The sequence below is a fragment of the Eretmochelys imbricata genome, chromosome 25 (genome assembly GCF_965152235.1).
Source record: "Eretmochelys imbricata isolate rEreImb1 chromosome 25, rEreImb1.hap1, whole genome shotgun sequence".
NCBI lineage: Eukaryota > Metazoa > Chordata > Testudines > Cheloniidae > Eretmochelys > Eretmochelys imbricata.
Window position 1 is genome coordinate 14,928,647 of NC_135596.1, and position 16,092 is coordinate 14,944,738.

The window sequence follows — 16,092 nt, forward strand, 5'->3', positions numbered from 1 at the left end:
GCCGCCCCAAGGGATCCCAGAAGTGGGGTGAGGTGGCTGCTTAGCCCCAAGAGGCCCGGGGCTGAGTGTGCCACGTGCCACCGGGCTGATGACTTCACTAATGGGGTATTGGATTCTCCCGGACAAGGACGGAGTGCACCTGCCATCGCAGCTGAGGCCGCTGAGCCGCGGCTGCCCCACTCAATAGTGCTAATTGGAGCTGATTTATCTGTGGCTAATGAATTATCAGGCTGACGCTTTCAGTTTTGACACCTGGCCCAGCGCTGGTGCCGAGGGCTGGGCGGTGCGGGCAGCTGGCCAGGGGGCACCCGGGTGGGACCAGTGATGGGAGACTCTGGGAGAGCACCCAAAGGGGCAGACATCTGTGTGGACCAGGGCTGGGCTGGGGCTCCCTGGTGGGATCGCCAGGCCTCTCGGCAGCTGGTGCTGCAGGAAGTGTTGGAGATGGCCCGTGCTGTTGATATTTCCAGCCCCGCTTCCTGGACAAGCTCCCCAGCCATTCTGGGTCAATTCTCCGGCGGGACGCAAATACCTGTCTGCTCCAAACCCCCCTGCCATCACACAGACTCCTGAGGCCTGATCCTAACCCACTGGAGCTCATGGAAAGGCTCCCATTGGCTTCAGTGGGCTTTGGATCAGGGGCTTGGTCACTGCTGGAGCCTGAGCTGGGGCATAAGGTGGGTGCCATGACCCTCTACCCCAGTGGGAGCTCAGTGGAAGGATGGTCCAGAGGTTAGGGCTTTATCTCAGAAGACCTGGGGTCAGTGCTGCGCTCTGCTACGAACTCACCATGTGTCCTTGGGCAAGTTCTTTAGTCCCTCTGGACATCATAGATCATAGAATCATAGGGTTGGAAGGGACCTCAGGAGGTCATCTAGTCCAACCCCCTGCTCAAAGCAGGACCAAACCCCAATTTTTGCCCCAGATCCCCAAATGGCCCCCTCAAGGATTGAACTCTCAACCCTGGGTTTAGTAGGCCAGTGCTCAAACCACTGAGCAGCTCCCCACCTGTAAATGAGCTAATCTTCCTGCCTTGCCTCCTGGGGTGGGTGAGGAGAAATCCACCGCTGTGTGCCCAGTGCTCAGCTGCCACAGCAGTGGGGGCCCGGTGAGCCCCCCACAACAGCCAGCTGGCGTCTGCGCAGTCAGGCCAGAGCCTGCCCCCCCCGCAGGAGGCACCGATCCCATCTGGGAAGGCGCTGAGTGGTTCGTTACCGCTTACTGAGCTGTAACAGGGAAATCGATGCTGCTTAAACGTTATTACCTGGCTCTGGAAAGGTTTTTTCTCCCCACGTGTATCTCAGCCTCTCTGGTTTTAAGCCTGATATTCCAGTGCCGACTGCCCCAGGCCCTGGGCTGGCCTGCGAAGCACGGTAGATGGGCAGGGCCCAGTCCTTTGTGGGAGACGCAACGGGCTCCCATGGCAGCCCTTGTGCATAGTCAGGAGCCAGTGTCTCCTCCATCAGCCCCTGACCTTGGGGAAAGGCACCGCAAGGGGAACCCGGAGAGCTGCCTCTGCCACAGACTCCGTTAGGCCACATCACTCTGTCTCTCAGAGCCTCAATTCCCTTGCTGGGCAATAAGGATCCTCCCTCTGTCTGTCCGGGGCCGTCGCTCATGTTGGGTTCGTGCAGCACCCTGCACAGCAGGGCCTCTAGCTTGTACTGTGAGAGAAACAGCTGCAGCAGGCAGGTCCCTGCAGGGAAATGAATCCGCTTGGAAAGCAAGATCTTCCCCTCCCTAGGGTCCCCCCTGGGTGGAGTTTGGGGCTCCCCCATATCCCACTGTACACCCTGGGAGTGCTGCCCAGGGGGAAGCACAAGGAGATTGGGGGCAGGTGGGGAGGAGATTATTAGAAGAGAGGATTAAAGAGGAATCAGCGAGGTGCTGTTCCCTTGCCAGCTTCCGAGCCAATTTGAAATCAGCGAGTGTGGAGGCCCCAGCACTGGGATAATAGCCTGGAGCCTGCGGTGCTTCATCACGGCACAAGCGCGGCGTGATTTAGGGGGGTGAGATCGTCCCAGCCAACCATTAACACTCTCCGCCCCCTCGCTGGGGAACGGTGCCAACTCTTCGCGAGGCAGCGGGAGTCAGCCCGCAGCTGGATTGCCAGCAACACACCCAAGGGTCATTATCCAACACACCCAAGGTGGGGGGTCCACTGGATCAGAGAGGTTTCTAACGAGCAGCCTGCAGCCCCTACATCCTGCTGTGCCGAGCCCTGATACAAGGGACGGACTCAAAACAGCAGGGCAGGGAGCATGAAATGACTTCAAGCTGCTTCCATCCTGCCTGAGGCCCAGCTGTCCGGGGCAAGGACTGCCTGCTTCATTCCCTGTCCATGCGTCCCCCAGCTCTATGGGCCCGGGGCTCCTAGCACCACCCTGAAAGGAACACTGCTGACAGTAACAAATCTAGGGTGAAATGGCCTTTCCAGCCCTGGATTAGCCTTCGTTTTTAGCCAGGTGTTTTCCTTTTCTCCTGGGGCAGAAACATTCCCAGGATGGCTTCCTCCAGCCCCCAGAACCACCAGAAAGATTTTATAAAAAAACGGACGCTAACGTCCCTCTGGGACAGTGAAACCCAACCACAGCCACCTCCCGTTACGGGGGGCAAACCAGGGAGTGAAATGCACCCGGCTGGTTTTGCTGGGCTCCGCTCTCAGATCCCCTGTCCCTGCACTTGGAGATGGGATAGGAGCCTCATGCAACCAATGTGCTCTCTGTAATTTGGGTCCATGCATGGCCTTGGCCAGGTCCCAGTGTAAATTAGAGCCACTTCAGGGTGTCTGGAAATTATGCTCCTCTCCCTACTGCCTCCTACGGGTGCTGGAAAGTAAAAAACAGACAGCACAGTGAGCTCCAGTTACAACCCCCATCTCCCCATTTGGGACTGGGACTAGGAGCGGGGTGGGTGCAGGGATCTTAAGTCAGCTCCACATCAGCTGGAGAGGCCCCCTGTGCTAGGGGGGATGCTCAGAGAACCCGTTCATGCTGCCAGAGGGTATGTCTGCACTCCAGTCAAGGGGTGTGACTACGGCTGGTGTAAATGGACCCACGCTAGCTTTAATCTAGATACCTTGGGTCCCGGCACAGCACAGGCCGTACAAGCTTGCGGGGAACACGGGGTTATGACGCGGGTGGCTTGTTCGTGCCGCAGCCCGCGCTTCACTGCTCCAGCACCTGAGCCTGTTCGATTAAAGCCAGCTCAGGGATGTCTACACAAGCTGCGATCACCCCTGGTGACTGCAGTGCAGACAGACCCTTCGTGTAACCGGGACGGTAACACAGGCTGAGACGATCTGCTCTCTACAGCTCCCCTGGCCTCTGGCCGCGGGTGGGGAGCTGGCATCCCGGGGTCTCTCTTGAGCAGCATGGCCGGGGAGAAGCTGGGTGGGTTGGAGGTACGGGCGGGAGGGTGGCCCTGCAGCCAGCTGGCAGAGCCGTGCTGCAGTCTCACCTTGGGAACTGGACTGGCCGTGAACGAAGGGCCGGCTGCGACCAGTGCCACCTGTGACATGACATTTACCAGCCTCTGCCCGCAGCCTGAGCAGCGCAGCCGCCATCAATGCCCGGCAGAGAGGCACTGAGGGGCCAGGCCAGGCGGGTGTGTGCCGGGAACTGGGGTGTGTGGGTGGGACGTGACATTGTGAAAACGAGGAGGTGAAATAAAAGGTGCTTTAAAGGACAGAGCCCGGGGCTCCCTCTCACCGATGAAGGGATTAGCAGGTGTCCGCAACCTGGCTGGAGATTGAGATCCCCGCCTGGGCAGGGGGAGCAGCAGACTGAGCTCTGCACCCACCTTTTCCCAGAGGAGGGCTCAGCCTCCGTGGCTCACTCCATCCTCGCTGCATCTGCCACCCAGCAGTCAATCAGTGCCCATGGGCACTGCACTCCCGTCCCCAGCATGGCACCTTTGCAGAGACCAGGCAACAGCCATCAAGTGCCACGCCTGCCCTTGGCTGGATTTGAACTGGCGACTCAGTGCCCAGACCCCTGCCCCACCTGTGATTGGCCGGGCGGCTGTTCTTAGCCCCTTCTGACTCTGCAGGGCAGGGCCGTGGTTGTGGGGCAGAGGCCACTCACCTATTTCGCAGTTCTCCCCGGTGAAGCCCTGGTCGCAGCTGCAGCTGTAGACGGTTCCATTGGCCTGGCAGGTCCCGCCATGCAGGCAGGGATTAGTCTCGCAGGGGTCGGCCTGAGCTGCAAGACACGAGCATAAGGCACAGGCGCATGGGCACGGGGCCCTTTGGAGATGGGCGCTGAGGCAGAGACCCAAGACCTACTGCTCAGGCTCCCCCCCTTCCCCAGCCTCCCTCAGGCCCCCAGGACCCACAGAGATCATGCCACACATGGGCCATCAGTAATCTGTGTGGACTCCTCATGAGCAGGGTTTGCTCTCCAGCTCCACTGGGCAGCCTCCCTGCATCTCTGCTGCAGCCATGAGCACTAGCGGTTCCTTCCCCCACCCACCTGGTACTGTTGGGGACACTGGGGCATGGCCACTAGGTAAAAGACCACAAGTGTCGATGAAGCCCCCTCGCACTAGGCCCAGGTGTCCTTGGCCCCCCCTCCCGCCTGGAGGCACTCGCAGCAGCTCTGCGTACTAGGCCCAAGTGTCCTTGGCCCCCCCGCCTGGAGGCACACACAGCAGTTATGCTGAGGATCTGCAACAATATGCTGCGGAGTCAGATTGCCTGAAACTAAGCAAGGCCACACAGGGCAGATATGGAAGAACAATGCTGAATAAAGCAGCTTTATGTATGGTTTAACAAATGATACAGAGAATCAGGGAACTAGCGGGGAACTGGATTGGCTGGCTATATGGATACTTGGGGCAGCTTGCTATTGGATAAGTATGCTGGGAAAAAGGATGTATAAAAGCCTGTGCAACTTCCTGCTCTGGGTGCAGGATTTGAGATTTTATTCTCCCTGTACCTTTTTGCAGCTGCAAATAAACTTTTCTGCTTCTCCACCCCGTTGTGATTATTGGGTGTAGCACACCGGGTAACGAACCAACTCAAGCTGTTGTTCAGCCTCTCAGCACTGGGTGCCGGCAACAGCTTCAACCAGGGGGTTGCTCTGTGGCACCCCCCTTCAGAGCGAGAGACCCAGGGCTTGTCTGCACTTCAGTTATCTCTGGTTCTCTGCCAGCGCTGCCCCTAACCTGAGTCCCAGCCACACCCAAAGGCCTCTGGCTCAAGCACGGGGGTGCTTTGCACAAAGCTGGCCGGCCGACAGGGCACAGTCTAAACCCACACTGGAGCGGCTGTCGTCACTGCTCTGCAGCGTGGATACAGGCCTGAGCCAACTCAGTGCTGGTAGTCCTCCAGTGCCGTCCCACAATTCCTTGCCATCTCCCTCCTCCCTGCTTCCAGTCTAGTTCAGCGTTTGAACCCCACGCAGCTCTGCCCCTGCAGCAGGGCTTCCACGGGGCCCTGAGCGAACTCCAAGAGAGAGCCACATTTGCACACTATGGTAATGTGCTTGCACGTGGCCATCTGCTCCCACCCAGGCCCACCCACTCCGCTCCCCAAATGAAAGCACAGCTCCGTGGCCCTCTCTCTCCTTCTGGTCCTGGTACATGTCTAGCTGTTAAGCCGAGACAGGTTCTGTGCTCTTGATCTCTGCAAACTGGGATTTTTCTCCCGGTTTTATTTTGGGCCTGCGTGCGGGACCCGTCGTGCACGCCCGGCACCCAAACGCAGCGTTAAAATATGCAAAAGACTTGCAGCTCAGGCACCTGCCAGCTGGCTCGAGTCGGAATCTAATTCTTTCTTTTTATAATTAGCTCTGACTGACTTCAAACAGTCTCTGGGGGAAACAGCAGGCAGCCCTCGCATGGCAATGAGGCGCGCGCCAGCAGCCCTGCAAAGTCCGAGATAGGCGAGCAGACTCTTCTGCTGGCTGAAGTGGAGGAATCTCGCTCCATTTATCTACACAGCAGCACTTAGTGAGCAGAGAGGACACAGCAGGCAAAGCAGCAGCTGAGCCCTCCGTCAGGAGCTTTGCAATGCGCACCGTGAGAGCCCCCGGCAGCGGGAGAGCGACTGGATGAGCTGAACGGCGGAAGATGGCTCCTCCAGGCAGCTTTGCCGTGCTGTGCGCTATTGCTTGGGCCATCAGCTACGCCAGCTGAGGCTCCACTCCCTGTCGGGTGCATCTACACTGCAAATGACGGTGTGTTGGTAGCGTGGGTAGGAATCCCCCCACTAGCTTTAATCCACCAGCACAGGTGACAACAGCAGGGAAGACGCTGCCACAGAGTCTCGCACCCCAAGCATGTGCTCAGGGTCCCCAGCGTGGGGTTGTACCTTGGAGTCCATCCCTGTCCCCTGCTTCCCACGGCTGCCTCCAGAGCCCCCTGCTAAAGGCTGAGTTTTCAAGCACACAACGCCTAGAATTGGGGCCAGATTTTTGCAAGAGCTCAGCATGGGTAATCACGAGTTCCTGTAAAACAGGCACATTCTTCCTACAGGAATATTAAAGCACTGCAAGACCAGAATCTCTCTCTTTCCCCCTACTTCCTTCCATCCATGGTACCTAGTTCTGTATCAATTCAAACGAGAGGTGGCAAATTTAAAACCAATCAGGAAATACTCCATTACACATTCATCATTAACCGTGAAACTCCTTGCCACAATATAACACACCCATCTATCTATCTGTCTCAATACACATCTATCTAAACTAATCTATCTATCCTCGTACACCCCCTCTATCTGTCCCCATCCACCCCTTCTATCTATCTATCTATCTATCCCTATCCACGCCCTCTATCTAATCTAATCAATCTATCTCATCTCTTTGTTAGATTCTCATCTTTCTGTCTCTCCCCAAGATGGAAGAAAGTGGCTCCCTTTGATTTAGATGCCAGCAGGTGACCCCGAAGGGATATAATGCAGACACTAATGATGCCCCCTAACCTTTGATTGTGTCTCCCGGGAGCTACGTCTGCAGCCATTTTATTTTTTGAGCTGATTAACAGTGGCTGCGTGGGGCGCTGTGTCCAGCGCAGGAGCTGGGCCTGATCGGGGTGGAATGAGTTCACAGCCAATCCTGGGAACAGCTAGAGCTGCACAGGCTGGGCCAGGGCAAGCCACTCTCAGCCCTTGAGGCCCCAGCTGATAGAAATAGAGCCTGCTGGGCCCTGCACAATCACAGCCGAGAGCTGGCAGAGGCGGGATCAGGGAAGGCTTGGTGGTTAGTGGGGGACTGACAGGATCGTGTGGAGGGCTTGGTGCCGGCATGGGGCGGTGCAATGAGCAGGGGCAAAGAGGCCTCAACTAGCATGCTGCCAAATTCCCCCAGGCCTTTTCCGCCGGAGTCGTCGCCCTCCCGCAGCCTGCTTCTCAATCTGAGCTCAGGGAGCCACGTACGGAAGCGAGGCCCTTCGGTCCCATTTCCAGCCGTTGGGGTCATTTCCATCCAGTGTGTAATGCCTGCCCGGCTGTGGCTGGGCTCAGCCAGCTCTCCAGTGCTGATTGCTGTGTTCCTGCGCTGCCCCACCGCCCCAGGAAGGGCTGAATTAGGACCTGGGGACCCAACAGCAAGTGTCACCAGGCGCTCGTGAACCTCCAGGTTAATGGTAGAGCAGCCTCGTTTCCTACCCTTCTGCTGCCCAACATACCTGGCTTGCAGCTGCCGGGGCTCTGCATGGCTGCCAGACTGCACACCTGAGCTTGTAAGTGCAGGGCTGCCTAGGGGTGCTCTGCTGTGTACCCTGGTTTGTTATTGTAGGGATGCCCATTGGTGCTGGGCTTCCCACTTCTCCTCCTCCCCACCCCAGTCAGAAAGCAGAAGGGGAAACAGAGGAGAGCAGGGCCTGGTGGTAGCTGGGACGGGGGAGAGCTGGGGCCAGCGCAGGTGGAGCAAACCCCAGCAACCAGGCAGTCGCAGCAGCCCTAGCCAGCCAGGGCAGGCAGATGTGCTGGAGACAGGAAAAAGAATCCAGGAGCCCTGCGGAGGTTTGTTTGCTCGGCAGGCATCAGTGCCGCCAGCTCCCACAGCACGGCGGGGGATGCGCCATCCCCGCCGGCAATGGGAATGGAGCAGAGACGCTGCTCGAGAGCAGCCAGGAAAGCATGCATGTGAAGCGGGCACTGAGCGCGTGGGTGAAGGCGCGCTGCACCCCGGGTGGTGATGGAGGGTGAGTGGGCATGCTGGAGCCGGGTGCAGGAAGATCAGCTCCGCTTTGAGTGTTTGTGTCTCTCGTTATAAATCCACCAAGACCCAGTGATAGGGGGCTAACCATAGGAGAGAAAGAAAGAAAGACTCAACATCCCTTTCCAGGCTGAGCAGTGTCTTGGCCCCGTGAAACCCCATCCTGTCCAAGCTGCTTCCCCTCGGAGCTGTAAGTGCTTTACCAGGAAGATGTGTTCAACAGCAAAGCCCCAAGTGCACCTTATTAAAACCATCTCACATCTTGCCCTGGGCTCGCTGGGATCTATTAGCAGGGATGCAGGGGGGCCCGGGCCTGCCCATCAGTATGCAGGAGAGCACAGCCCCCCTTTCCCAGGTGCCATTCTGTGGCCAGCTTGGATTTGTGGGTAGTGGGCGGTCCCCTGGATCTGGACACCCGTAAGGCCTGTGCGGAGAATGCTGAGGCTGCAGCAAAAGGCTGTAACAAAGCCCTTGGATGGGCGGGTAAATTCCAGACCTCTGAAAGGCAGCATTCTGGGGCCGGGCTCCAGGCACCACTCACCGGGATCCACAAAAAACACCCTGCGGGGCTGATCAGAGCAACACCCTGCAGAGGGAAGGGACATGCCTGGGGCTTCTCTATCGCAGTTTATACACATGCACCAGGTGGCTCCACCCAGGGTGAGGTGCTCCCTGCTGCTTGCACTGCTGCCGGAGACCCAGCCCGGATAAGGTGAAGAGGTTACTCTGGGACTGGACCGTAGCCAGGGCTACCTGTCCCCTGGCTGAAAAGCCACCCAGCAACCCCACAGCATGGCCAGCTTCCACACAGGGATGTCTCTGCAATCTGGGACGGCGTGGCCAGGGAACTGCCGCCAGGATGGGGGAGCAAGGGATAGGGGCCAGGAGGGTGGGTCTACACTAGGTGTGTGTGTGGTGGTGGGGGGGGAGGGCAGTTTGGAGATGGGACCTGCCTGGCTCACTCCACAGGCCGGCAAGGAGGGACACTGAGTGTTATACCCAGAGCTGTAACATGGGGAACTCCTGGCCCGCGGGAAATTCTACCAGTTCATAATCTGGTTTTGCCCCAAAATCTGACAAAAAAAGTCAAAATCTGGGAATTTTTCATGAAATGAAACATTCCAAAAATAAAAAGAAAAGGAGTACTTGTGGCACCTTAGAGACTAACCAATTTATTTGAGCATGAGCTTTCGTGAGCTACAGCTCACTTCATCAGATGCATACCGTGGAAACTGCAGCAGACTTTATATATACACAGAGAATATGAAACAATACCTCCTCCCACTCCACTGCAGCTGTTCTATCTCGGGGCCTCTCCTTCTGCCCCTCCACCCCCACGAACACGATACAGTTCTGTGGTGACCTAGAATCCTATTTTCGACATCTCCGACTCAAGGAATATTTCCAAAATACCTCTGAACAACATACTAATCCACAGAGGTCTCCCTACCAACACTACAGAAAGAAGGATTCTAGGTGGACTCCTCCTGAAGGTCGAAACAGCATAGAGTGCTTCCACCGACGTGCACGGGCTGAAATTGTGGAAAAGCAGCATCACTTGCCCCATAACCTCAGCCATGCGGAACGCAATGCCATCCACAGCCTCAGAAACAACTCTGACATCATAATCAAAAAGGCTGACAAAGGAGGTGCTGTTGTCATCATGAATAGGTCGGAATATGAACAAGAGGCTGCTCGGCAGCTCTCCAACACGAGTTTCTACAAGCCATTACCCTATGATCCCACTGAGAGTTACCAAAAGCAACTACAGCATTTGCTCAAGAAACTTCCTGAAAAAGCACAAGATCAAATCCGCACAGACACACCCCTGGAACCCCGACCTGGGATATTCTATCTACTACCCAAGATCCATAAACCTGGAACTCCTGGGCGCCCCATCATTTCAGGCATTGGCACCCTGACAGCAGGATTGTCTGGCTATGTAGACTCCCTCCTCAGGCCCTACGCTACCAGCACTCCCAGCTACCTTCGAGACACCACTGACTTCCTGAGGAAACTTCAATCCATCAGTGATCTTCCTGATAACACCATCCTGGCCACTATGGATGAAGAAGCCCTCTACACCAACATTCCACACAAAGATGGACTACAAGCCGTCAGGAACACTATCCCCGATAATGTCACGGCTAACCTGGTGGCTGAACTTTGTGACTTTGTCCTTACCCATAATTATTTCACATTTGGGGACAATGTATACCTTCAGATCAGCGGCACTGCTATGGGTACCCGCATGGCCCCACAGTATGCCAACATTTTTATGGCTGATTTAGAACAACGGTTCCTCAGCTCTCGTCCCCTAACGCCCCTACTCTACTTGCGCTATATTGATGACATCTTCATCATCTGGACCCATGGAAAAGAAGCCCTTGAGGAATTCCACCATGATTTCAACAATTTCCATCCCACCACCAACCTCAGCCTGGTCCAGTCCACACAAGAGATCCACTTCCTGGACACTACAGTGCTAATAAACAATGGTCACATAAACACCACCCTATACCGGAAACCTACTGACCGCTATTCCTACCTGCATGCCTCCAGCTTTCACCCTGACCACACCACACGATCCATCGTCTACAGCCAAGCTCTGCGATACAACCGCATTTGCTCCAACCCCTCAGACAGAGACAAACACCTACAAGATCTCTGTCAAGCTTTCTTACAACTACAATACCCACCTGCGGAAGTAAAGAAACAGATTGATAGAGCCAGAAGAGTTCCCAGAAGTTACCTACTACAGGACAGGCCTAACAAAGAAAATAACAGAACGCCACTAGCCGTCACCTTCAGCCCCCAACTAAAACCCCTCCAACGCATTATTAAGGATCTACAACCTATCCTAAAGGATGACCCAACACTCTCACAAATCTTGGGAGACAGGCCAGTCCTTGCCTACAGACAGCCCCGCAACCTGAAGCAAATACTCACCAACAACCACATACCACACAACAGAACCACTAACCCAGGAACTTATCCTTGCAACAAAGCCCGTTGCCAATTGTGCCCACATATCTATTCAGGGGACACCATCACAGGGCCTAATAACATCAGCCACATTATCAGAGGCTCGTTCACCTGCACATCCACCAATGTGATTTATGCCATCATGTGCCAGCAATGCCCCTCTGCCATGTACATTGGTCAAACTGGACAGTCTCTACGTAAAAGAATAAATGGACACAAATCAGATGTCAAGAATTATAACATTCATAAACCAGTCGGAGAACACTTCAATCTCTCTGGTCACACAATCACAGACATGAAGGTCGCTATCTTAAAACAAAAAAACTTCAAATCCAGACTCCAGCGAGAAACTGCTGAATTGGAATTCATTTGCAAATTGGATACTATTAATTTAGGCTTAAATAGAGACTGGGAGTGGCTAAGTCATTATGCAAGGTAGCCTATTTCCTCTTGTTTTTTCCTACCCCCCCCCCCCAGATGTTCTGGTTTAACTTGGATTTAAACTTGGAGAGTGGTCAGTTTGGATGAGCTATTACCAGCAGGAGAGTGAGTTTGTGTGTGTATGGGGGTGGGTTTTGGAGGGGGGTGAGGGAGTGAGAGAACCTGGATTTGTGCAGGAAATGGCCTAACTTCATTATCATGCACATTGTGTAAAGAGTTGTCACTTTGGATGGGCTATCACCAGCAGGAGAGTGAATTTGTGTGGGGGGGTGGAGGGTGAGAAAACCTGGATTTGTGCTGGAAATGGCCTAACTTGAAGATTACTTTAGATAAGCTATTACCAGCAGGACAGTGGGGTGGGAGGAGGTATTGTTTCATATTCTCTGTGTATATATAAAGTCTGCTGCAGTTTCCACGGTATGCATCTGATGAAGTGAGCTGTAGCTCACGAAAGCTCATGCTCAAATAAATTGGTTAGTCTCTAAGGTGCCACAAGTACTCCTTTTCTTTTTGCGAATACAGACTAACACGGCTGTTACTCTGATTCCAAAAATAGTTTGAACGTATTGTTGGGACTATTCATTGATGACATTATAGGCTAGCACGGTGTAGCATATTGACGTCAAAGTCTGAAGGATCAAATGGAAACAAAAAATTTCTGGTGAAAATTTAGATGAAATTGTTACGTTCCCGCAAAACATTTTGATTTCATGGAATCAGCATTTTCCAATGGAAAATTTCTGGCTGGCTCTTGTAACTAAGAGGCCAGTTCCGATTCAGGCCTAGCGAGAACCAAGCTGCAGCCCCCACCCAGCCACCCACCCACACTCAGCGCTGGGGAAAGAAACCCACCTGGGTCAGGTCAAGAGCCGGGGCAGTGGGGAGGGTTGGGGAATCGCTCCAGGTATGAGTCCCAGTCTGACCTACCTCCCCGCTGGGGGAAGCTCTGACTGCTTCTCTGCCCCACCCCCAGTATTACCACAGCCACAGGACAGAGTCTGTATTGTCCCTGAAACAATACGGTCGTGTCAGGTTCCTGCCAAGGTGCCACAGCGCATTTGGCCATCAGGGAGCTGCTTGCAGGGGCTCAGCACAGCAGCAGCTCCAGCTCCCAGCGCTGACGCATATTTCACCAGCAGCGCAGGGACCTCAGACTGCTGAATATTAACCGTGTTGACTTTCCCGCCTCTCAGTGGCTCCAAACTTCAAAAATATTTGTTGTCTTTTTCCCAGATACTAAAAGTCTTTGGATGCTTAAATATTCCCTGCCAGGAGCTGCCTCTCTAGCTATTATTATTAGCAACTGCAAATATTAAATATTTAAAACCATGGGTTCCCGGCTCACTCTAACAGCACGGAGCACGTCGAGAAATCCAGGCTTTGCCTGCAGCCCTGTCACGGTTGGAAGGAGAGCTCTGTATAAAACTCAGCACTGAGGAAATGGGTGCTAATAAAATAAGGACCCCTGAACCCTGGCCTTAGCATTGAATCAATCTGTCTATATCCGTATGTGTCTATCTGTCGCCATTCCTAGAGTCTAGTCTCTCTCTCCCAAAATCCTAATCTAATCTATCTATCCCGATACACCCCCTTTATCTGTCATCTATCTATCTATCCATTCCCATACCCACCCTGCTATCTACCGCCTTAAATCCTAGTAACTATCTATCCATTCCTAGAGCCTAGAGGGCCTATCGACTGTTTTCTCCATTGTTCTCTGAATGCACCCTGGTTTTTAGCAGCTGGGCAGACTTGCTCGCTGGGCTACTCTCGTCTGTGTTTCCCCCTCAGAGGAGCCAGCGTGCCAGGAGCCTGCCAGCGTGGAGGAGAAGCTGAGGCTATGTTTTGCCAAGTTGACTGTATCTGAGTTGCATTTCATCAGTGGGGCCACGCAGTTCATTCCGACCCATTTGGAGAACCTCTGCGCAGGGCACTGGGGTAGCTGCCCGGGCAGCAGAGCCAGGAAACTAAGACGGATATTTTTGCTCCTTGTTCCATGTGAATCGAGATAGGGGACCTCGCCCACTGCCAGGGCAGGGTCCTGCATCCCCAGACGTCCCCCATGACTTCATCAGGCTTTTGGTCAGGCCCTGGGATGGAGGGAGAAGTGCAGGGGTGGGATGCAGCTACCCAGAAACCTGGGATCAGGAGCAGCAGCAGGCGAGGGAAGAGAAGTGGGGGGATGCAGAATGGCATCTTGCAATGTGCAGACTGCTTCCTATCTCAGAACTGAGTGGCTTCTGGGGGACTGGCTTTGCCAGCCTGGCTGTGAAGACCTGGGTTCAAATCCCGGGGAAGGTCCTAGGGTTTCAGGAACGGCAGGCAAGCGACACAGCCACAGTGTAGCACAATTCAGCATGACTCAGGGGCATCGGCAAAGCTGGAGGGGGAGCCCAGGACTGGGATAGGAGGAGGGGGCTACAGGTTGGGAGTGGGGAGCACGGGTGGAACTTGCTCAGTTCCTGCGCATGCTCTGCCTGGCTCCAGCAGGTGCCACCCCCCCTTTGCTCACAGCCTTGACCCCATTCCCGGCTCTACGGGCTGTCACTTACCCAGTGTGCTGGCCTTGCTCTCCCCAGTCCAGGTCAGGCTCTCCTTCTCCCCCGCAAAGGGCAGCACTTGCTCCTCTCCGCTCCCGCTGTCAGCCTCCCTGTCCGCCAGTGAAAGCCCTGGGACCTCAGCCAGGATGCCCTCTTGGGCCGTGTCAATCACGGGCTGGAGAATGAATCTGTCCAGCTCCGCCTTGGGTACCTTGAAGGCCTGGCTGGCGTGCACCAGGGGCTCCAGGACGCCTTCCTCCCGGGACCCAGGAACCAGCAGGGATAAATCAGTAGGCAAGCTGGGCAGGGGGTCCTGAGGGCTGGTGCTCACCCACATCCTTTGTTCCAGCTGGGGCGGCCCAGCTGCAGAGCCCCATGGCGTCGGTGGCTCATCCTTCTTGGCTTCCCCCAAGACATCCTCTGCATTGGGCTCTGTGTGGCTTGGAGCAGCCGGTGCGGAGGGCGAGCTCTCGAGCCCCATGACTCCTGGCAGCCTGGTCATTGTGACAGCAGCCTGGGCTGGTCCTGCTACAGGGGCTCGGTTAGCAACTGTGCCAGGGAGTGTGGGACCCGGTAGGGGGGAGTGGGCAGGCTCCGTGATTGTCAGCGATGGCTGTAGGAGGTTGATGGCTCCTGCTGCCATCTGCCCCTTCCTGGTCACCGGCCAGTTGGTCCCTGCAGGCTTGTAGGGGTCCAGAGCCGTGGTCTGGGTGGTGCCAAAAGGGAGCGTCGGGGGACCCACAGTCTGCTCCGCTGACCCATCCCCGGACAGTGCTGCAGCCAAGTTCATGTCCTCGCCTTCCCCTTCCAGCTCCCGTGGCTGTGGCTGGCTGGCCGTCATTGCCCAGGCTGGGCTGGGCTGCGTGGCAGGTTCGCGGCTGGCTGGCTCGCTGTTGCTGGCTGGAAACTCGGCTGGTGCCACCCAAGGGCCAGAGCGGGCAGGTGCTGGGGCCGGAAGCTCCTCAGCGGGATGAGTGACCGCGCCTTCGCCTTGCAGCTCAGCCTGCCCATCCTCTGCACGCTCCTCTCTCAGCTCCCAGGCTGGGCCAGGCAGCGTTTCCTCCAGGCCTGGGGGTTCATCCAGAGACTCCAAGGCCAGAGCCCTGTGGGTGTCCATGCCAGCTCTCTCCCTGGGCTCCTTGGAGCCGGAGCTCTCGGTGCAGCCAGGCAAGGAAATGAACCTCTCGGTAAAGGTCACGTCTTTGCCCTTCCTCTCCGGGAAGCTGAACTCCGCAGCGCCGCTGCCTTCGCTGCCCCTGGGGTGGGGATGGGGGGAGGGGGGCACCCCCGGATCCTCAGCGTGGGGGGGGAGTAGAGCATGCATGTGGGCCCTGGGGAGGGCAGATAGCGGCGGGATGGGGGTGGCACCCTCCTCACTGGAGGTGACCTCCCCAGAGGAATCCTCCACATCCTCCCCAGGGGGTGGCAGCCCCAGGCCTCCCGCCTGGGGGTAGTCGCCTCGGACGCTGGAGCTGGGGAGCAGCGGGTTGAGAGCGGCCTCCTCCAGTGGACTGAGAGTGTCTCCTGGGGTCAGGGTGCCAGCCGGGCGCAGAGACAGCCCACTGGCTGCCGGCGTCGGCTCAGCCAGCATCGGGGTGCTCTCAGAGCTCCAGTCCCGTCTTCCCTCCTCCGTGCTGGCTGCTGTCTCTGCCACCCCCCGAGTACCCATCAGTGATTCTCCCACCCCGATGGTGTTGGCCGCACGCGCCGCCCAAGGACTGTCGCTGGCTGGGGGTTGGTCAGTGGGAGCCCAGCGGCTGTGCTGGGGGAGCGGTGGTGTCAGGCGGAGGGTCCATTGTGGCTTTTTTTCCTGGTCGGGAGCGGATGGTGAGGGGGGTGCTGGGGCTGTCCCCGTCTGCGGGTGCCCTTGGTTGGTTGATCCCCTTCGCTCTGCAAAAAGCCAGAGATGTTGGTTAGCAGAAGGCCCTGGGACATGGGCAAAGGAGCAGTGAGGGGGTGTGGAT

General features: G+C 56.2%; 1 protein-coding gene across 1 annotated transcript in view; it reads right to left on the minus strand.

Annotated features, from left to right (window-relative positions):
• The window catches only part of NCAN (neurocan), a 40,128-nt gene that overhangs the window by 13,241 nt on the left and 10,795 nt on the right, over nucleotides 1–16,092 (minus strand). The window contains exons 7-8 of the mRNA XM_077805482.1: nucleotides 14,141–16,018; nucleotides 4,086–4,202 (exon numbers count right to left, since the gene is read on the minus strand). Of these exons, the coding sequence (XP_077661608.1) occupies nucleotides 4,086–4,202; nucleotides 14,141–16,018 (1,995 nt within the window). The remainder of the gene's footprint in view (nucleotides 1–4,085; nucleotides 4,203–14,140; nucleotides 16,019–16,092) is intronic.